General features: G+C 39.2%; 1 protein-coding gene across 1 annotated transcript in view; it reads right to left on the bottom strand.

Annotated features, from left to right (window-relative positions):
• HPGDS (hematopoietic prostaglandin D synthase) overlaps nt 1–20,760 on the bottom strand; it is a 30,842-nt gene extending 10,082 nt beyond the window's left edge. The window contains exons 1-2 of the mRNA XM_026847620.1: nt 20,630–20,760; nt 8,530–8,671 (exon numbers count right to left, since the gene is read on the bottom strand). Coding sequence (XP_026703421.1) covers nt 8,530–8,662 — 133 coding nt within the window. The 5' untranslated portion in view covers nt 8,663–8,671; nt 20,630–20,760. The remainder of the gene's footprint in view (nt 1–8,529; nt 8,672–20,629) is intronic.
• Nucleotides 20,761–23,280: the final 2,520 nt, after the last annotated feature.

The raw sequence follows: 23,280 nt of genomic DNA, 5'->3' as shown, positions 1-23,280 counted from the left end.
TGCAACCAGCTCAGGAGCAGTGAGTGCTGCTCCTGAAGGAGTTAACCAGCCTTTTTCAGAGGCCCCAGTAGGAATGCCACTGGGCTGTTGAAGCCTTGGCTAGGTCAAAGTGACTAAGCCAGCCTCTGTAGCAATAACTGTCAAAACACAATGATCGCTGCTCAGGTTGGGAAACTACAATTGCTTCATCTAGAAACCAAACAGACCATTTTCTGCTGTGTTTACATGGGGGGAAAGTCTGAAAGCCATAGCCTTGATTGACATTTCACTTTGTCAGTCACTACAAGAAAAATGAAAGATGGTTTGTTTCTATAGATTTATTTTTTTTTTTTAAGAAACCCTTAGCAAAAGGGAGGGAGGCATCTTTCTCACAGTTGAGGATCGTGTATTCAATTGTGAAAGGCAGCTGGGTGGCAGAGTGTAGTAGTAATCTCTCATGTTCTGTTTCTCAGAAATCTGGCCATTTCTGGACTCACTTTCTTTTTTTCTCCCCTAGCAGTTAATAGAATTCAAGGGAATTGCTATTCATTCCTTGAAAATATGAGCAATGCCTAAAAACTGCTTCCTCCTTAGAGCTAAGCTGTTTTCATTAAGATCTGGTTATTCTCTCCTGGAAAAGAAACTGAGGTTACAATTTAAAATATAGCTTTGTTTTGTATGCAATAAAAACATTCATACACTTGTTTCATAATCAAGTATAAAATTTATAAATGAGATCAGATTTTATTGCACATTGTCCCGTGAGTTTTAAATGTCCAAAACCCATTATGCTTTGATTTATAATGAGGCTTGGAGGGTTTTTTGCTAAGAGGCAGCATATCTATTTCCATCATTACTAAACAATGAACTATTTAAAGCATAACAGATGGTAAATAAGAGATGTTTCTTCCTTTGTTGTGTGTTCAAAACACCATTTGATGTTTTCTTAAGAACAGGGGGAAAAAATTGTGATTTGAATATGAAAGTAGGTGGTTTTTTTCTTGCTGATAGAGGGTGTATATATATGATTAAACATTGATTTTTGTTGACTACTGAGTTAAGCTGTAAAGGAGTGTAATTCCAAGAAGTTTGAAGAATGCACACTTGTGCTGTGCATTGTAAAAATTTGTTTTTTCTTCTTGGGTGTAGGGCATGCTATTCTTGCACACCAGAAAGTATAGCAGATGTCCAGGCTGCTTTACAGCTGAATAAAATAGCAAAGAACAGTCAAGGGACAGAAAATATTTATGGTCCATTTCCTCTGTATTGATGGAAAAGGTATAATTGCTTATAAAGTTGCATTCTCAGTCTGGAAAAATGTAGGGGAAAAAAATATCTCTTTGCCTTTGGAACATTATTATCCAAAATTCTTATAACAAGACCAAAGTTTTCAGAAACCTGCAGTTAAGTATCTTTTTGATCTTATAACTTAAAAGCACAATTTCCTATATTCATAAATTCAAAACTAATTCATAACAAAACCAGAAGACTGATCATATATGTAAGTTTGGCTGTTGTGAGTAGGAATGTGTTCCCTGTGAAAACTGAAGACTACCTTTTCCAAGTGGAGAAGCGGGGGGTGGATTTCTGTCACATGGTTTATCCTAAGGAAGGATGCAAAGAGCTGTCACACTGGATGGGGGCAGTTTGATTTCTGGAGGCAAGGTCAGTGTTCGATGAATTACCTCAATCTGGCCTCAATACACCTTGCCTGTAGTCCATTTTTTGAAGTGCAGCAAAAACCACAGCCAGGCAGTCTACTCAGGGACTCCAAATTACCATCTGTCTGTACACGAATTTAAGCAGTGTTAGCCTTACACTCATGGATACAGGCTTCTGTGGCTTGCTTTGAACCTCCTGTGGTGCTCCTCAACAACACATGCTCAAGGAACCTCCAGGGATGTTCAAATGTGCCATGTGTATAAGCACTGAATTAAAACTGCTAAATTTTACACATTTTTGGTGAAAGGCATGGTTTGGGCAAATTCAGATGAACACAGCATGTGGGTCGGCTCCTGTTAGGTTCCTATGTTGATGAGCAAGCAAAAGAGGTGGCACGTGAAGCCAGAGTGTGAGATAGATCTCATATGGTAGAATGAGGGTTGTTGGGGGCAAACCATGAAACAATATCAATCAGAGAACGATCGTGAACAGTTCAACCGCAGTAGTGCAGACTGAAAGGATGTGCATGTCACTTTGCTACTTTTTCTTTAACCTTGATCGGTTAGGGGGCTGCTTCGTACTTGCGTCAGTTTATACTCTTGTGTATCCAGATGGATGTCCTTTCCGTGTTTTTCAAAACAATGTTGTCTTGCAAAGTTTCTGACTCCCACTTGAGCAAATCCATTTTAAGAAAGAAAACTAGAAAAATCTGTTGCCGTCATTGTAAAACAGCGTCATTTCTCAGGCATGCACAAAATATATGACCTTTCCCTTTTAGTTTCTACTTGCTTTGTTGCTCATCTGAAGTAGAAGGCGCTATGAACGCTTGTGTTGACTTCCAGATTTAGATTGAAAACTTGCTGAAAAGAGGAACAGGGTTCTTAAAAAGCATGGTGTTTGGATAAGTAAACCTGTAGTCATCTTTAAATTGAACTTTCATCAGCAAGTTCTTTATTTTTCCTATTATCTTAGTTATTTACTGTTTTTAACATTGCATGCTGGAATGAAATGTGCACAGACTTTACACTCCCCATGAAGAAAACCTTGACAGAGAGTAAGTCTTCAGACTGATCTGCAGTCTCTCTTTTCATTTTAGAAAGAACTCACTGATGTATCTGTGCAGTGCTTAACAGTTGGATGAATTCCTTCTTATGCATACTTTAATTTTTGTTGGCTTTTGTGACTGGAACTATTGTGTTTATATAGTCTCTTCTGGACACTAAGCAGGTGAGATGAGGCCTGATATGTGTTAAAAGCAAAGGCATCTGTATAAATTGTGTCCATCCCATGAAGTCCTTAAAGGGCTGTGGTAATTATTCCCATCCTGGCATGCCTATAGGTTCTCACTCGTGTTCAGACCTTCCCTTTGACGATGAACTGCTCACTCATCCTCCTGGGCATGACACAGTGGATGGTGCTCATGTGGGCCTGTTTCTGAGAAAAGGAGGGGAAAGACAACACCAAGCTGAGCATAGTTTTGTCCAAGCCTGGCAGCTAGGCTGGTTGGCTGTTGGTGTGGAGAAACCAGAGTTTAGTGCTGTACTATCCTTCTCACTGCTGTTCTCCCCCAGCCAGAAAAGAGCCCCTATGCAGATAGAGTTTCTAATTTCCTCCTTCCCTTAGCTCTTTCTTCCCTTTCCACTCATGTTAACTTCTATCTTATTCTTCTCTTCATCATCCCTGTTCTTTCCTTGCCACATTTATCCTGACTCACCTCAGCTTTGCTCCCAGGTGTGGTTGCAGGTTCCCCTGTTTCCCCTGTGTTGACCTGCTCTTCCCCATGTTTCCTTCTGCCTGTATTGAAATCATCCATGGCCTTGATGTGAAACAGCTTGTATTGAAACATTTGATTGTTCCTCAAAACCTGAATAATTAATGGTTTTGCAATCAAGCAGCTTAGATTGATGCCATAGTAAGGCAGCTGGATTGGTCAAAGATTGAGAAAAACAAATGTCATGGCCATGCTTCTTCCTACAATATCTCTGTCAAAATAAGTTTTTCTTCACCTTGAAAATTAACCATAACTGCTTTTCCTTTCCATTTATATTTAAATAGAATCATGAGAAACAAATTAAGGCTGGCAGAGGAGCAAGGCCCCTGGGAAGTGATTGTCCTGGAGCTGGAGGCATTCAGAATCTGTATCTTCTAGAAGGGGCTGAGCAGGATGGTGCTCTGATCTAAACTCAGCCCAGCTTAAGTGTTGTACCTATTACAACTCATATTTTCCCTGAAGTGATTGCTAAGCCCTACTTTTTACTCAAAGATAGCTATTTATACATTTTAGCCAGAGCTAAAGTCACTCAGGAAACAGGACAGCTGCTCCCTCGAGGAATCGTGGTCTGCTGTCAGGTCCCTCTCCAGATCTATCTATTATCTTGGAAGTATTTTTGGGGCAATAATTAGTCTGTCAAGTTTTCTGAGGACCTTTCAAGCACCGTTTCACCCTTCCTAAACAGTTTATGGGACGTTTACAGCCATCAGTGCAATGAAAGCATCCTTTGCTATGACAATAAAGTCTGTGTAATTGCCATTGCTTGGAATTCCCGAATGAGCCACAGAACAAAAGCTGTTATTGCATGCTAGCCTAATATTTCAAGGAGATGGTAACTTTGTGCACCATTACAGTGGATTTTCTGCTATATCATAACTTATATCAGTACAGTGATGCTTTTTGTGAGGAGCCTATTATGTGGCAATACAGGTCTTGAATGAGTCTACTATGTGCTAGTGTATAGATCTTGAATGGGCTAGAGATTAAATGGTGGCATAGTCAAGTCAAAGTCCGTTCAAAAGGAAACGTTAAATGTGAGTTTGTTTAGTTATTTAAATGACTATTCACTTACACAGAGTGAAGGGCCATGTAAAGCTGCTACTTGATATTAATCTGGTTTTTAAAATTCTTTGCTAAAGCTAGTCAACGCTAATTACTTGCATTACTAGCTTGCTTAAGCTTCTTTGCATTATAAACTATTATAAAGTACAGCCCTTGCCTCAAATCAGCAACTGGAAAATTTGCCAAAGATGATCTAATTAGTGAAAGAAGGGAAAAATAAATGTTGAGATACAGAAATTTTAATTGCAGAATGTATAGGCCAAATGACATAAGTTTTTGTTATGCCTTCCTCTAAAAAAAAAAACAAAACCAAACCCTACCACTTATGTGTAAACAAAATCAAGTGAGATGGTATTTCTAGAAGAAAGAGTTACTCATTTTCCTGAAGGACCATTAAGACAAAAGCCTGCTGGGGGGACCCACATGAAAAATGCTAAAACAAACAACAAAACCCATCACACTTTTCAGTCCGGGTCAAAATAAAACTTGCAGTGGCTGCAATTCCACTTTCTAAATGGCCTTTCTGCACATTAATCTTAATGCACACATTTTCTATTTTCCCTTCAATTTTACAGGAGAACTAACAAATAAGTCTTCAGAATAATGACAGTATCTTGTTTTATATGGTATGATGATTTGGGTGGGAGGGTGGTTTTTTTTTTTTTTTTTTTTTAAATTGATGGAGAAAATCTGTCCTCTGTGCAGAGACCCAACTCCTTGTACTCTTAGAGAAACTCATTCTTAGATTTTATTTTTTTTTTTTTTCCCCTTAGTAGCTCAGGAATCATGAAGAGTCTCTCCTTGTCTAAACTTAAGAGAACCAAGTTTCCTCTTCTGTAGGTCTTTATTTTTTTTCTCTATCTTACTTCATCATACCTGAAGTTTTTAAGAGGAGGGACATTATGTTTTATTTGCAGACTCTGCAGTCAAAATTGATTTCAGATCTTTCATGGGAGAGTGGGTTTGCATTTAACATATTGTATGCAAGTGTGCAGTGCAATTTTTGTGGTATGTCCTAATCTCACTTCAATATATAATTGTGTAATTAGTCCAATTAATAGAACCAATTTTAATGATTATTTTAAAGATTGCAAACTAAACAGTGTATCAAACTGCTATTACAGTAGCTGCTATTACATCAAATGGAGTTGTAATTCCCCTTATGATTGCTAAACACTTACCACCCTTTGGTTTTCACCAGGATGAGACTGATTGGAATCTGCTACTTTATTTCTGTCCTTTTTGAAGTAGAACCAGTCCAGGCAAAATGGGGAAAAAAAAATATATCCTGAGCTTCAAAAAGAAGGTTTGAATACAAAATGTGATTGATAGTAGTGTATGAGATCTCTCAACAGCATGAACTATGCTTGTGTATGCTCAGTGGGTTGGAGGGATCTCCTCATTTCATACTTACTGTTGAACGCAGCAATAATTAAAATTTTTTGGCAAAAATTTCAGGATAGTAGAGAATGCAAGTGGTTTGTTTTCCTTATGGCAAATGGTGCATCTCTGCTGTATGCAATACTGTAGTAACGTTAAGACACACAAACCCTATATGACCTAGTCCTTAGCTAGGAGGCAACCATTTCTTGTGCTAAGTTATGGCCTGCTAAGTCAGTGTTTAGGTATTTTAGGGCAGATTGGGGCAGTGGCTATGGGTCTTCTACAGTGTAAGGCTGTTTACTGCAAAGCCTGGGTGCTGGTGCTACTGTTGCTTATTTGAAGTTTTGCTGAATTATTTGCCTGTGGGAGATTACTTTGGAAATACCATGAGGAACAACTGCTTCACAAAGGAGGAGGTTAGTTGATGCCCAATTTCCTTAGCAGCATTACATTGTTATGCATTCAAACAAGATACCTTTACTCTTGTTTTAGATGATGAACCTCTTAATTTACATACTGTCTGCAGTGCAAATGCAACTGGTGGCAAATGCCATCATTACATTAGTGCTTGAGCTAGAGTTCAGCGAGCCTTCCAGAAGCACAAGTTTAGCATCCTGGTATGAGATGGAATAACACTTTCAGATATGCATCCAATATTTCTTTGTAGGTGTATGTTTTCCTGGTCAAATAGCACAAAACATTCCAGTTCCCATCCACTGACTTGAAGCACACTGTCTACAGAAGCCTGAAATTCGCAGAACTCCTAGCTCAGCACAAATTTTGCATGGATGATTTCACACATCTGAGAGCAGAAGCTCCCACATTTTACTAAACTTCTTAATTGCTTTGGAATGTCATCTAGGGGTCAGTCATAGTAAAGGCTGCTATGAAAGGCCATTATGCAAAGAAAATGATAAATTTTGATTAACCCTTCGTAAACCTGCTAACAAACTTTTCACATCACCAAAAGAGAAACAAAAGCATCCAAAGGTTAAATGACTTAACCAAAATTTGTTAATGCAGCAGAGACAGCTGCAAACTGTCTTGGGATTTCTTCGATGCCTCTGCTCCCAGTGTTTCAGTGGTAATGATGTTGCAACTAGGCATACACTGTAGTGAACAAGTACCATACATATAAAGCTTCACTGGGAAGTTCATGATGTGAGCACTGAAGAAAAGCATAGGAAGGATTTTCCTGCACTGTTTTCTTGTGCTGGCTTGGACACTGGGGACATCATCAATATTGATTGATAGATCTGCTGTTAGAACATCTTGTCCTAGGATGTGAATGCCTCTGTAGCCTTTAAATCACTACTTATGTTTCATCTTTTTAATTTGTCTTAAAAATCAGTGTGCAAATCTCTACATAGAATTATACTTTGTTAATATTTTCTGAACTTTATTTCATTACATAAGTGGGTATATGTGTGTAGTTAAGTACGAAGAAGTCTTATGCAGAGCTTTCCTCTATTCTTCTGAATTCTCAGCCTTACCTTTAGCTTCTGCCCTGCTTTCACAAAAAATTGCAGTGGGAGAGACTTAAACTATTTTACATGCTCAGTAGGTTTAAGCTCTTAAAAAGAGGTTTCCAAAGTCAGCCATCCCTAACTGAAAATATTCTGTTTTCACTGCTTCATTTACAGTGCTCTCTGTGGGTTATTAGGTAGTGTTTTCTAGATTTTCTTTCTACCACAGATGGGCTTCAGCTGCCACTTAGCAGTGGTGCTTGAATATTTGTCATTCAAGTCACTGTGAACATTATGGGAAAGACCAAATTTAACTGCACCCTACAAGAATTTGTCAGCCTGCTTGCTGGGCTTATTAAAAATGGTGTGAAAGCCTACCAAGAAACTTTGGTTAATGGAAATCACATTATGCACTAGTTGTGTATCTTCCCCAAATTAAAGGTGTTATTCTTCATTCTGGATGTGAAAAGTGTCATAGCCTGTGTAGCAAAACTTGGGACAAGTCCATGAAATGAAGACACAGATATTTCTGATTTCATATCCCCAGGCTCCAGACTCAAGATCTGTTTCATTTGAACTACAGTTAATGAAGAGAAATAACAAACCGTTTTAATAGCTGGAAAGAGGTTCCTTTTAACTAAAAAATGGAGTACTGGAGCCTGCAAAGTACTCTTATGAGGGCTGTTCTTAGGAATCGTGATATTCTAGCACCTCTTCCAATCCTTTTGTTTTTTCTTTAGTGTATCAACTGATTTCTTTTTATTTATCACTTTCCTTCTCTGAAGACCTTTGAGGTTGCGAAGCAGTGTTGTTCTTGACACATTTCCAATTTGGCTTTCTAAAACTGGGGTGAAGGCTGCAGTGTGATCTTTGAGACCAAATCCTTCAAAGAAGCTGGGAAGATTAGCATGCATCTAGTCAGCTTTAGGCAGACAAAAGCTGAACTGAATTGATAAGGAGTAAAAGCCCAGCTGGATGGCCAGCCGCTAAGTCATTTTAGACTGAAAATTTAGATCCAGACTTCAGTGAGAGAGAGTATCAGGAATGACATTTTGGCTGCCTAGGCAATAAAATCCCCATAAGCTTCATTAAAGCCAGGAATTAAATGTCTTTCTGGTCATGAAACAAATAGTAACCTCCTCAATTGCTTTGCTTTTCATCAACATTTCTAGCGGAGCTTTGGATATAAGATCCCATGCTACTTACTTGGTTTGATTTTGGGCCAGTCTGCTGCTGCTATCCTGTGGTCTTCATACTTCTTGCCCGAATAGGCAAACAGGTAGCGGCTGATTTCTGCTCGTCCTCGTAGATTGAAGTATGTCAGCTTGTACTGTGTCATGCTGGATCCCTGAAAGGGAAGACACTGTGTTGCTTTTGATATGAGTCACTCCACACCTTTTTACAAAAGCACACCATATGCTTATTTTTGAAACATAAGGCAAAGGACATATTACACTAAGCCGTGATGTATTGTACTTTGCAATCATTGCATTACTCACACCTTTTTGTTCTGCATTTGTCAGCCACAATATTTAGACATGGACAATGACAGTTAAACCTGCAGTTCCTCCTTGTGTATCTCCAGAAAGATGGCTTGGTTTTTTTCAGCTTTTTTTTTTTTTTTCTTTTGACTCCAAACTCAGGACGCTTTTATAAAGTGTTTTTCAGAGTGCAGATCTAAAATCATATGCTCTAACAGAAGATAGTTGCTGTCCTGAGCAGCAAATTTGTTCAAGCCTGCCTGGCTTAGCCTCTGTTGCTTATGGAGACATTCATCCAAGACCAAATCATGGCAATTACCAAACTGTTGTGATTTTTCCTCATTAACTATGAGCCTAGTCATGTAGACTATTAACCCAGCCTGTTTTAGAAGGAAAATTTTCTATGGAAACTATCTACACTGTTGTTTTGAGCAAATTGTCATCAAATTCTGTTTCTTGTACAGAAGCCAGAAGAAAACTTGAAATTACTTTATTAGGTTTTCTTTTGATTATTTTTTTCCCCTTCAGTTGTAATTAGGAATCTTGTAACAGGAAGGCTCTAATTGTTTCTTAGAGTAACAGGCAACAAAAGAAAATACTCATGAGTTTGATTGTACAACAAGGATGGTGCAGGAAAGGTGAATGGCTCAGGTCACTTGAAACTAAAAGTAAGCTTTTAAACTCGGCACACATAGCACCTTAATAAGAGATATCTATGACCTCAGCTGAAATTTAACTGTACTGCCTAAAGGAAATTAGAACAACCATCCACTTCCTCACCCAAAGCAAAACCCTTTCTCATTTGGGCCTTAAAGTAGACCTTGCATATCACTTACTATTCTTTTATATACATCAGATTCAGAGTGTTATTAATAAATTGTGCAACACAGATCATCTGCAGTGGGAAAGAATGGGACTTTTGGGGGTTTTCATGAGTGAGTGCTACTACATAACCTTGCAATAGAAATAACCCCCTATTTAGTCATCTTGCCTTTGAAAACATATGGTCGAGGGTAGATGTATCATCAGCTTTCACTTTAGAGGGAGAGGCTATTTGTTCAGTAACCAGGAAAACCTGCACTTAACTCATGCTGAAAAGAGCAACCTGCCTCTTCCACTTTCTCCTCAAAAGTCAAAACATCTACTTTCCATCCTCAGAGCAGCAAAGGGGGGAAAAGAAAAAAAAAAAAAAAAGGGGGGGGGGAAGAGAGAAATTGGAAGCTGCTTAATTTATCATGGAAATTACCTGTTCCCCTAGGGCACACAGCAGGGTCAAAAGAGATTATTAGTAAATGGGGATTTTGCACAGCTGATGGCCCAGCAGAGAAGCAGGAGCAGAGAGTTACCAATGGAGATATCTACAAGTGCTTCAAAACAAAGATGTCACTGCAATTATTTTAAGTCAAACAAGTGTGTTCCTTTGTACTGTATATAAGAGGGAAACTTCAGGCAAAATGAATTACATTAGGATGTGACTAGTTCTCTGGATGTGTTAGTTACCAGAAAATATGTTTGTTTGCTGCTTGGCAAGGGCAGCTCCCAGATTACAGGTGTAACTTTTTCTTTCTCTAAAGAGATATATTTTGAGAATTCCAATTTTTTCAAGTATGTTTTGGCTAAGTGGTAAAACTTTGCTTCTCTATTTTCAAATTTTGTGGACACATTTATTACTTATTACTTTATTGTGCTTATATAATACTATATATTATATTTATTTATTTATGCAGAATGAGTTTGGATTATATGTCTACAAAATTACTGTAAAAAGTGAGGATGAGATTGTCATTTGTTTGGATTTTTTTTTCGCCATTTGTCCCTGCTTCTGAATTTGTGTGGTCATTTAAGAGCAAGGAATGGCATTTTTGAAACGGCATGTGTTATCTGAGATTCAAATTAGACATGACAATGATTTGGGACTAAAAGAAAAAAAAAAAAAAAACACTTGATTCTTACTTTTTTTTTTTGGAGACAAGTGAATACTACTGATTCAATCTGCATTTGGATAGGATATGACCTTTAACGTGCAAAACCCACAGTGTCTGCTTCCCTTCTTTTGGGGTGTCTGCAGAGCTTTTTTCACAAACAGCAACAGAAGTTCCAGTGCCCTGGATTTACTACACGGCTCCCACAGCTCCTGTACCTCAGGTACCTCTCGCCTGCTTCGCCCTGTGTTAGCGGAAAGCTGTCAACAGCCGGAAGGCATTAAAAACACAAGAATAGAAAATTTTAAGGTACCGTCATGAGGAAGGCAGTAGACAGCTATATATAGAGCAGGCTGGGGATGAGTGAAGCAGAACATTTCTGGTGATGAGCATTTTGAACGAGTCTGATTCTTACTGTGGGAGAAATTTGTATACAAAGATGTGTATAATCAGGAGTAGTGAGATGATGTAAAGAAAAGGGAATTTTGGCTGAAGACCAGAAAGTCTTTTTCTGGCTGTTGTAGTAGACTGTGGAATATTTTGGTCTGTCAAGGAAGCAGTGGAAACTATTGTTTGAAATGTCTAAAGCAAAGCTAAACAAATTTCTAATGAATACACTGCAAGGAGTAATCAAATATTTGCAGTGTTAATGCGCATTTAAGCTTATGAATTTTTTTCCATCTGTGAACAAAAAAACCCCAGCCCTACCAGGAGTTTACAAAAAATATTTGACATTTTAAAGGCCTCTATAGCTCTATTGTAAGCATGTTTTTGTAAATGTTTGTCGGTTTTATTTTTTATTTGTATTCATTGAGAAATGTCAGGAGTAGCTCTTCCTAAACAATTCCACATAGGTTTCTTAAGGAAAGAAATGGTTGTGTTCAGAATAGCTTTTGCCAAATATACAAGGAAGGTTGTTGGGTCTTCTCCTTATCCTCCTTTACCCCATTCTCCCAGTGTGTTTTGTAAAGGACCAGAACATGAGGAACAACTTAAAACCATTTAAAAAAAATGTCCAGAGTGATTAAATGATTGAAAAACGCCACTTCTAGGGGAAAAGATCTATTTTGGGGCTTTGAGTTTGTGCTTTTGTTTATTTTGGGGGGACAGGGGAATCTTTAAAACTATTTACAGTTATTTTTCTTTATGTTTAATCGTGGCAAGGCATTGGTGGGGGGAAACAGTGCCCAGACTTGCAACCACTTAGCCACCTGCCTGGTGCTATTAAATCTGTCGGAGTTTGTTGCAAAGCCAAGTGTTTATAAATGCAGGAGGGAGCTGATTTACCTTCCACCAATAAATCTGCCATCTAAGCAGTGAGTTTTTATTTTCTAAAGCTATGAATACATGGCTGGGTCCCACCTGTACACTTGCTCTGCCCTATGTTGACAGTCAGCGCCTGAGGAAACTTCAGCCCGTTTTATCACATGCAGCTTTCAAAGCAGTGAAGTCAGCTAGTCTGAATTTACTATTAAGTAAGCTTTAATACTTTAAAGTTGTTGACCCACTAGCTTTCCTCTGTGGCTTTCTTAAAGCCGGCTTAACTGGCTTTAACATACCTTTAAACAAATGATTAATGGATCTCGTGATTAAACTGAGCTTTTGGAGTCACTTGGTGACAAAGTCAAACAGAAAATCTGAGAGGAGGTCAAAAGTGTGTAAAAGTGGCATCGTCTACATTACTCATGAGTCAAAATTCAGGTTGAAGTTACAAGTTTCTCAGACATCTAAGGCTAGATTTTAAATAATTTTAAACTGTTCATGTCTTTAGAGACACTGTATTACCTGATGAATTTGGGATGCTTTTATTCCATTTGAAGCAGGACACAACAATAAGTTTAAAAACTTCAAGCAATATGAGGGTGAAGAAACACAGCCCAGGAAGGAATCGGCATCATTCTCTGAGAACTAAAATGCTGCATTTCAGACAGTGCTAGTACAGAAAAGAAAAAGCACTGACAGACTGGAAACTGTATGAACGCGCTGGCAGGATACAGGAGCAAACAGTCCTGGTGTTTGCAAGGTAGGCAATACTGTTGCTTTTACTGGATGACAGTGTATGTGTCCCTGCTCTGTTTTAAAGGGTAAATCACAAGTGCACCCTCTGCATTTCACCTGCTCAGGATGAGTTTTGGGTGTATGCCCAGTACAATCCAGCGCAGTCTGCCTCTGCCAGCCAGTGTGCCGTCCTGCACTCCCAGCCTGAGGTTTGCCTTGTGAAAGCAAACACCAACTCTGCTTGACTTTGTAGAGGAACAGTGTTTCATCTCTGCTTTGGAAAAATCCAGCCCTCAAAGTAATACAGAGAAATATTCCTCAGACTAGTGAAAAAAAAAAAAAAAAAAAAAAAAAAAAAAAAAAAAAAAGAAAAAAGGCAGCACTTTATTTCATTTTCTTGGATAAGGTTATTAATATTTGAGGCAACAGGCAGCAAAGCATTTTCCCCAAGCTGAGAGTGGAGGGGAAGGAAACAGCTAAATTGAGCTATTTGTTCACATCCATCCAAAGTCTGAAAAAAGACGCCTTTAATTGTACCTTGCACTGTGAGAAATTAAAGGGTTCCTTGTTTTAAGGTTTCATGATTGTTACAGGATTTAAAGAAATCCAACTGCTCACTCCAGCAAGCAAGACTAGTAGCATTGGGTTAAGGTTCATCTGGGTATTTCTAAAAATCTGAAACTCTCTGCCTGGAAAATATACCGTGTGTATATTTATTTAACACGAGCGTTCTTCATTAATTTAGGAGTCACTTATGGAAAGCACTGCAGATAGCACCCGACACATTGCCGCCACAGCCACAGGCCTGCCAAAAAGGGGAAAGCTGGAGGTCTTGGCTGCCTAGTGTCATCGCAATTGCTTGAACTGAGACCAGACCAAGATGTGGTCCTTGAGGGAGTTCTATTTCATTTCCCTGTGCTAATACAACTTAGGGTTGCATCTGTGAACTCACTGCCTGTGATCAGCTGCTGGGAGAGCAGGATGGACCTCGGGATCTCCAGGGAAAAGCCAGTGCTTGCTGAAGGGCATGAGAAGGGAAGGTGCTGCCATGTCTAATGAGGAAGGTGAAAAATTCCTTCTGAGGACTAGTGAGTGATGATTCAGTCAGTGGATACCTCTATTTATTTTCTTATAAGATTAAGCTGTTTTACCAGCTCAGACTACTTTGGTTCCTGGAGCTGATATATGTTCCCCTTTCACAATTTCATAAGATGAAAGTACAACAACAAATCAGCTTCCAGTCACATAAGCCTACAGGTATCTTTCTGCCAAGAAGTATCTTGCTTTATGAAGTGTGATACAGAGTTCATGCCCTCTCTAAGCAATAATCTAGCTGAAGCTGAAAAGCTTGGTGGACGTTATTCTTTCTTTTTGATCTTAGTGCTGCTTTTAAAGCAGTTGCTACTTTACAAGGTGTTTCTGTGAAGCTGGCCTGGAAATTAGATGAGTAGGTTTGAAATAGATGCATACCCAACAGCTTGATTAGGGTATCCTACAGGGTTCGAGGGAGTACTGCAATTTCAGCCAATCCGTATATTTATTTATGTATTTCTGTGATGTCCTAGATGTACCATGCCATGTATACAGCTTGATGTTCTTATAACCAGTATCAGCTGAACATTTTCCATTAATGGTAACACTGGGATTTCAGAGTTATTTCAATGATTCCTTCTCTTCCTTACACCTGGTCTCAGGGCCCAGTAGTGTTAATGTCAGTTAGGAAACTCAGTTTAGAAAGGGAAAGTAGAGAAGCTGGATGGGTCCATGGGGTTTTTATTTGTATATATAAAAAAAAGAGTCTTTACACATGAAAGGAAAATTTTTCCATAGGCTATTATCTCAGGAGTGACCTATCCAAATAAAAAACATGGATTTTTGATTCTGACCCTTAGGGGCTGGGGAGAGTTGTATTACTTTATGGAGTATAAAAAAAAGATTTTTAGCCAGGCAAGAGACTTACTCTGCCTTATTTCACTTGAGAAACATTAGGAATATTAGGCTCAGTTTTGCCTGTCTGTGAATTTCTATGTGATTTCCTCACCCCTGTAATTGGAGAGCCAAGTATTAAAGCAGCTTTCTCCTTCCTCAATATGTTTCCCTGTCCAAGTGAGTCTTCCTGCCTTCATTTCTTAAATTTTCAGAGGAAGGAACCAGGGAGGTAAGGCTTAAATAGTTATGGAGAAGGCAAGTAAAGAAAAGCTTCCACAGCTGTAACATTATAAAATGAACTTTGCAGTTTTAGCAAGGTAAGAAAGATAAAATGTCCGTGTCCAGTATTTCTTCCTTTTAATTTAACCAACTTACATAAAGGTCAAAAAGGTTTGGGGAAAGGTGTGTTTGGTTACCTCCTCCTGCTTGAGCAATGCCAAAAGGGCAGGAGCCAGCTGGAAAGCAACTTTGCCGTGTCTGCAGTGCATGGTGCAGCCTTCCTGGTTGCTGATCAAATTGGTTGCTGTAGGAATGCCTTAAATTTTTCCCCTCAGATGAAAAATTATTCTCTCTAAAGACTCTCTGTGTTTATATTTCACGTCTAAATACAAGGCCGAAGGTACAAACAGAAATAGTGATGTATTTGCCCTTTTTGGAGAGAAAAGAGTTTGTTGGTGATAAATCCACCTGTGCCAGCAAGAACCATCCTTGGGGTGGCTGTTGGTCCCCTTCTGACTCCTTGCCTGTGAGGAAGGTTGGCGACTCTGCCTGGCAAAGGCATCGGCTTAATCCAAGCTGTTTATCCAGATGTAAGTAACACTAAGAAAAACAATTCCATTTCCATGGAAAAAACTGAGGGGTATGGTAGGTATCTTACGTGATGTACTCCCTGAATGGGGAAGCTAATGACTTTGGGATTCCCATTAGGAAATAGAAAACTGAAGAATTGGGATGGCCCTCTCTACCTGCAGAGTAAAAAGGAAAAATGCTCATTTTCCTTTTCTCGAGCATAAAGTCTTGCTTTTAATATGGAGTCAAAAAATATCAAAGGATTAAGATTTTCAGCCTTTGAAAACTAAAAATAGTAATGATTTGTTCCTTGTGGGTTTTTTTCTGCCAAAAGATGTTTTTATTGTTTCTTTTTTTAGTGAAGAAAATAAGAAAATTTCTGCCCCCCTTTTGAGGGAGAAAGATTGGAGAATATTGGCAGATTAATGGAAGACTGCAAGTTTTCCAATGAAAGATTTCCACAGCAGTCTGTGTTTTGACAGAGAATAAAATGAAAAGCTTTAAGTTAATTCTATCTAATTCCTGTCAGCTCTCAGTCTGACATAAACTCTCTGTCTGAAAAGCAATGGTCTCTTTTCCTGCTGTGCCCCAGTTATAGAAAATAAATATTTTCATTTGATGCCTTCTCTTTCTATGCCAGATAGCAATCTGAACCTTGGAGGGAAAACAGAAAAAAATCTGCACACTCTTTTCTGTTTAATACACAAATCATCTGAAGTAAATGTTTATGCAATTTGATGTAGAATTGAGTTTTGAAATAACAAATCCCAAATGTAATGGTTGTGGCCTGATACTTCTTAGCATGATTTTCAAGATTAGATAAATGCATGGCTTAAAGACCTGTTTTGGTTGTTGGTTTTTTGGTTGTTTTGGGTTTTTTTTTTTGGTGGGATTTGGCATGTCTTTAACAGGTGTGCTGGTTATTTACAACCTGTGGTGGTAATTAGCCTCCAAACATAAGAGTTTTTAAGGCATTGCTGTGGAATTACTGAGGAGTACTACTGATATGAGTATGTTAAGTGACAAGATAAGTAAAGCTCTGCTGTGTGAGCAAGGGCCTGATCTGTCAATGCGTGGGTTTAAAAAAGAGGCTGCAGGAGAGCCTAAAGCAATTATCTAAGGAAGCTCTAGGCTTGGTTTGCTGATGTGGGAAATTGGAGATCTAGAAAAGTACTTCAAGAACACAGGATAAAAACACATCTCGGTGAAATTTAGAAAAATACTTATTCTGAGATATTTTTTTTTAAGGTGAGGGTCCAATGTGACTGGACAGTGAATGGGTTTGCTGTCAAGACTGTTGAAGAACACCAGGATCCACTGGGTTTCTCCAACTTAACTTCACAGCTGCTGCTCTTGATGTGACTGTCCCTCAGGCAACTTCAGTCAAAATGGTAAGAATTCAGATACTTGATGTTCACCCCATTCATTTTAACTGAAGTGGGTGAGGCAGTGCTTACATGTCAGCAGGTACAAGGAGGCAGAGACAATGATGGACAGGGCTTGGCTGGGCTGCCCTGACAGCATGCTGCTCCTTCTGCCTCGAGTGCCAGGCTCCTTGGTTTAGGGCCTGAGCATCTGTGATAACTTTGGTTTCTGTCTGATCCTCAGTCTTTTGACTTGCAGCTACTTGGCCCCAGTTTTATGTAAATAACTTTTTTAATTGTTTTGTGCAGCTTCCTAAACTGTAGTGAACTTCAAATGAATAAATTGCACACCTGAGACCACTAAATACTGGTAAATAAAATTGCAAGAAGAGAGATCTCAGGAAAGATGCAGACTAAGGAGTAGTTAGGATAATTTCTCAGGAGAGACTATTTAAGTCTTTTATTTCCTCATCAGATGTCTTAAGAATTCCCTGAAGCATTGTGGTAAAGCAAAAGCCTAAATAATCATAATTCTTGCCAACACCAGTCATTCCTGTAAAATTCATGCCTTGCATCTGTCTCTGTAGTCTTCAGATAAATCAACACCCCCTCACAATATCCTTACAAAGCAAAGAGCACAGTTGTGAGTCATGTTGCTGTGTGTTAAGTGGTTTAGTCAGCTCTCCAAAGGCAGTTTTTGCTGTTTTTGCCAGGATGATTTTATGTCCATTTCCTGAACTCACAAGCATGTCCAGCACAGTAATTTGTATAACAACTGTCTTGGCCACCTAGCATCTTTCCTTGGATGTCAAAAAATGAGCTTTTTTTCCTATCCCAGCCATGTGTATTTGTGTGTATATGTACAAGGGAGAGTGCAAACACCAAATCCTTCCCTCTGCTAGTCTAAACTACTTTGCTCTTGAGCTGTCACATGTGAATCCACTGTACAACTTGTCAAAAATAAACAAAATTACAGGCATGAAAGAGAAATAATTAGGTAGGTTTTTTCAGCACAATATATGTTCCCTGTAGCCAGCATGGGTGAGATGAGGCAAGGTTTTATTCATTTTGTAGAGTTCTTCAGCACCACCCACCAGGTCTCCTAGTCACAAATTGCTGGTGTCCTCCTGCTCTGCCCTGGGGTGCCTGGCACATACCACCTTGCCCAGGAGGCACAAACACGGTGGGCTGGGGCACAGATCTCCTGTATTTTCTGATTTTTTTGAAACCGTATTCACAGCCAGAGTGGGCCTGAGAAGTCCAAGGACCTCACTAAAGCACTCTTTGGGCATCACCAATCTTCTTGAGGGGACCAACACTAGCAAGTGTGGACCTACAGCCCCACTCAACACCTGGCCAGAAGCTTGAGGACCACGGAGACTTGGCCGTGAGCAGTAAACATCCAAGACCCCATGAGTTATGGTCACAAACTGCTCAGTATGTAAACCCCTAACCTATGTGTCCCTACGCTTAAGAAGTAAGTACTTTCTGAGCAGCAGTTTACAGATGATTTCACCTTTGTTCATGGAAACACCAGGCAGAGTCTGGCTTTGGGGCAGTGCCCATTGCTGCAGGCTCCTTGCTCTGCCCCAGAGTACCCTGGCACAAAAAAAAAAACCAAAACCCTTGTTTACTGAGGCATACAGTTACAGAGACTGATGTCCCACATTTGTTCTTGCCTGTCATCAGACATCAACCAAAGAAAGATTGTGAGACTGTTCATGCCTTTTTCCATCCAAACCAAGCTTTTCTTTGTTTTGCTTCTGCTTTTGCCACCTGCTAACCAAATCTAAAGCATAGATGTATGTGTTTGGTATTGCTGAATGCCCTCGTTTTCTCTCCTATCCCACACTCATGCTTCACAGAGTCATTCCAGCAGCATTTTATGTTACTTCTAGAGAGATGAAAAATTAAGCACTTAATTTATTTCAGTTCATTGTTGTAGCTTATTTTATGAGTGCTTTAGCAGATTGACTCCAGATAACTGAGGATCTTCAAAATGATGGCACTTTAAAATGTACATGCTAAATTTGGCAGATTCTTTTTTCTTTCCTTCTTTTTTCATCGCTCCTCTTGGACTAACTGGGAAAAGGGTGAAAAATTCACCCGTTTGAAATTTGCAGTGTGTATCACAAGTCTTCAGCTGATGCGAATAAGCATAGCCATCAGGGGCTCCTAGGCAGTGTAGTGTAATTACTTAATGGTGACGTTTTGATCAAAGGCAGTTTGAAAGTGAGCAACGTTTTCAATTACTTCTGCTTCCCAACTGCTTAGAATAAGGTTGTGTATGGCAGACAGCAACCAGAAATCTTAAGAGGAAACCCTTAGAGCAGCAGAGGGTGTTTGTTGGTGACACAGGAGTGTGCTGCACTAAAGACAACTGGCTAACATGCTTTCATGTGCACAAACCCAGAACTTCAAGACTTACTTCATATATCTTTTCTGTTTAAAATTTGGAGAGCTTCAGTCTTATTTCTATCCAGAAAGATTTTGATTGTGTGTCTGGGCGTGTGTGCTTCTATGGCAGAGAGTAATTCACACTATGTACGCATTTTTAGGGAGAGGTGGATTCTATTCTGGATTAAAGAAAACAAAAGAATAAACAAAAGTAAACTTATAAAGACCTCTGTCTAATTATTTTTTTTTCTTGCTTTACAAAAGTTGCAGCTTTTCAGTATGAAAGTCCCAGTGTTTACAAACAATTCTAAGGAGCACAGAAGTCCAGGAAAAATATAGCTACAGTTTGTTTGCTTGGATAGTTTGAAATGAGCAGTGAATAAAGGATGGCTTTTAATAGAGGAAATGTGTGCAGGAGGATTATGCACATAGGCAAATGACAGCAGTTAGAATTTAAAGAAAAAAACAATCCTGAACAGCTATTCAGAGTATCATTTTGAAGTAAAAGACAGAAACCAACAGCAAAAAACCCTGTGAGTTTTGATAAGGAGCAAAATGGGGTGAGTGGAAGCAGATGCAGGAGGTTTTCCTCTGTAGAATAATGGTGGGAATTAGACAAGTGTGTTATTCCACTGGTGAACGAGAAGACAGGAATTTGGAAAATGGAGAATAGTGCAGAAAAAAGACCTGGAGGAGTTGGTTCGTGCTGCTTAATATTGATCTAATTCCTCTGACATTAGCCTGGATTTGGCTTTGTTATATAATTGAAGGCATATAAATCAGCCCTTAGGTCTAATAGAATATTGCTTAGAAATGTATTTTCACTTACTGAAAACTCCCTGTGGAATATCAGGAGCTTCCCCACACCAACTTTTTGCTGCTATGCTGATGAGGTTGTTTTTTCTTTGGAAAATGTCTCTCTGACACATACCCTGATTATCAAAGTAGCTCAGCACTGATAACATCAGGCACTGGTGAGAAATGGGGGCTTGCTGTAACAACAGGCTGATGATCTGCCTTTTTGCCTCTAGAAAAGCAGTATATAATTTCTGAAGTCTGACTGTAGTAGCGCATGTGACTGTACAGATATCTTAAGTAGATCAGACAGTTTAAAGATGCCTATAAGTAGCAAGGAAGGCATAAAGATGGGGAACTTGAATTACACTTGCCACCACCCTGTAGAGCTCATGGTTATCCCTCGCTAAGTCAGTAGCACTAGTCAGAGAATCATGTTGAATAAACCTAACAAAATTCTAAAAATGAAATATTCTCAGTACGTGCTCTACATGTAGCATAATTTGATGAAACTTGCCCCCACGCAGCTGGTCTAACAGTATTTCTAGGAAAGGCAGAATAAGATTAGAAGAAGAAAGGAGAAAGAGAGGAGCCAGACTGTGACAGCAAGCAAAGCTGAAACAGAACTCACTCTGGTGCAGTGATACGTGGTCCCTTCCTCAGTGCACAGAAGTCCCTCCGAGTGCTGACCTCAGTGCAAAAGCCTCATATATACTGTTTATTAATATGCAAACCACTCCCCATGACAAGGATGCCATCATGACTGACTCTCCCCCCTCTCACACACTCAGGCACACACAAAGCAAATGCATCATTCCCTCACATAACAATCAAGCTTTGTGACTTTTTGGACTAGTACAGCAAATTGGGTACTGGAGTTTTTCAGCTTGTGTTCAAGGGCAAGAAATATTCTGAAGTGCTATTTAAAAAAAGATAATGAAAAAATAAATAGACACCGGGGAGCTGAGTCAGATGATGGGTGTTTTTTTTACGTGTAAAAAGTGTGGAGCAGGCCAAGAAACGTCTGTCGTTTTAGGTTATTTGTAACCAATGTGAAGCTTTAGAGTATCTGATCTAATTACACAACAATGCCTTAAAGCGCTCCGATCTCATTAAAACAGTCAGAAATAAAAACAGCTACAAAAAGAAAATGTAACTTCCAAGCCTTTGTCATAAAGAACAAAGTGATTTGAGATACTTTTTATTTTTGCCATTATCAGTGAAGAAGGGGAAGAAGGATTCAGGCAAACTCTGTCCATGAGTAATGCACAGTAGTAGTTAAGAGTTCTGTGATGTTACTGCTTCTTATCTGTTGTGGATGTTGTGCTTTTTTGTTTGTTTGGCTTTTTTTTTTCCTTTTTCCAATTCATTTGTACTTTGACCTTAACAAAGTCCACTCAGTGTTGCTGTGCTTTGCTTTCTTCTTTGTGCGTGACCAGTATGCAGCAGCATTGGAGCAAAACTCTCTGGTGCTAAGGAGACAGGTCTGATGTGTACCGCACACATTTGCTTTGAGGCCTCCTTCACTTTGTATAAATAAATGGTTGTGGGCATTCTTCACAGGTGCAAAGAGCAGTGCTAACCAAAGCGTTCTCCTTTGCGATGAGGAAGTGCCAGGTCCTTGTGGCTCACACCATTAATCATTTGCTGCAGGTCAACTCATTTCATTGCAATACATATTTTTTCCGAGGTGTAAATAGCTGAGTTTTCAATCATCAGCAGCCTTTACAGCTAAGAGAAAGTTTACAAAAAAAAAAAAAAAAAAAAAAAAAAAAACACCAAAGTGCCTTCTAATTAGGACTGGTGTAATCTGAGTTTTGAGCCAAATTGCTGAGGTTACCTTTCTAGTGGCACTTCCTTGCTTTTGGACTTGCTTTGGCTGCAGATTTATACTTTAACATTCCTCTTCTCCAGCATGTCAATGTGGAGGTGGTGATTTTGAGTACATCTCAAAACGAGAAGTTTAAAGTGGTTTAACTAAAGCCATATTTCACATTTGAATTGTTGGTTGTACATAATGCAGCCTCTATGGGGTGTGACAGTTCCTTCTGTTGCAGAGAAGCAGCTGAGATTTTTTTCCTCATTTGATTAGCAGAAAACTGAAGCAATATTTATAGTTCTCAAAAAACTTTGCTCTTAGAGAAAAGTAAATGGAATATGAAGCAAACTTATTTTACAAATATTTGCAAGATTTTGAGCCACTAAGAAGTTTAGTTTATTTTAATTTGGAGCAGAGTGTGAAACACAGCAGGGTGTTGTGGGATCTGGTTCTGGGCCTTCTCAAAGGGAAGCAGAAGGTATTCTCCAGGAATTGTTTTCAACAGACAGCAGTTCACTCCTACTTTCACAAGGTCACCGGTGATGATACATGGTAAAACATTAGTAAGAACATGGGTAGTCTTTACTGTCTATGTGAGGTGGTTAATGAGTTAAAACTGTACCTTTACTCCAAGAGTTCCCTCTGTTGAGCTGGTATGAAGCACAAGCACTTCTTTGCACTATGATTATACCTCAAATGACTGACAAAGAATTAAAAAGCTGCTTTTCCCTTTGGTTGTAGGAAATCTTTAATATGGGTCAGGAAGAAAAGCTTTCCAACCTGAGGCAGAACTGCTCTGGGACTGAATTTTTAACTTCATATTTTGAAGGGGTAACTCAGTCCCCGCCCAATGGAAGATGTGCTCACGCCATGCATCGTGCAAAGGTATTATTCCCTCCTCCTGCTCTGAGCACCTTGGGGTCTGTCAGGGAGCATGGTTATACAGGCAGTGGGATTTACAGAGCCTGTGCTCAGGAGCACCTACTACTCAGGTGAGTACAGCTCTTTACAAGATTTGGAGGTAGATTTCTTCTCCTGAAGAAAAAGTAATTATTCTTTTCTGCCAGATTCTGCTCAATACGCATGTGAATGATCAAATACATTCCTGCGCTTCCTAAAATGGGAAGTGATTTGTGCCTGCAATTTTAAGATAATGAAATTAGTAATAAGCTGAACTGATTTAACCTTAGGTGCCTCTGTTGATGATTTCTTATAGATTAAGCTCTCCATTTCTGCTGCCCTTTCAGCCTGCAACCACTTCTGATGGCGTGAAGAAACTGCTGAACTGCCAGTTGTATGCAGTCAAGCTGGGACTGTGTATTGGTTTGTTGCATGAGGCTCTTTGCCTACTTCTGTCCAACCTCTGGAAGCTTTAGGGCTGGGAGAACAAGCTGGTCAAGGTCATGTCGTATTAAACAAAGCATGTATAAAATGGTATATATGGGTGGAGAGACATCTGTTCA

This window comes from Athene cunicularia (genome assembly GCF_003259725.1).
Source record: "Athene cunicularia isolate RWA chromosome 4 unlocalized genomic scaffold, athCun1 chr4_part2, whole genome shotgun sequence".
NCBI classification, from domain to species: Eukaryota; Metazoa; Chordata; class Aves; order Strigiformes; family Strigidae; genus Athene; species Athene cunicularia.
Note: the sequence above shows the minus strand (reverse complement) of the source record. Positions and strands in the feature narration are given on the sequence as shown.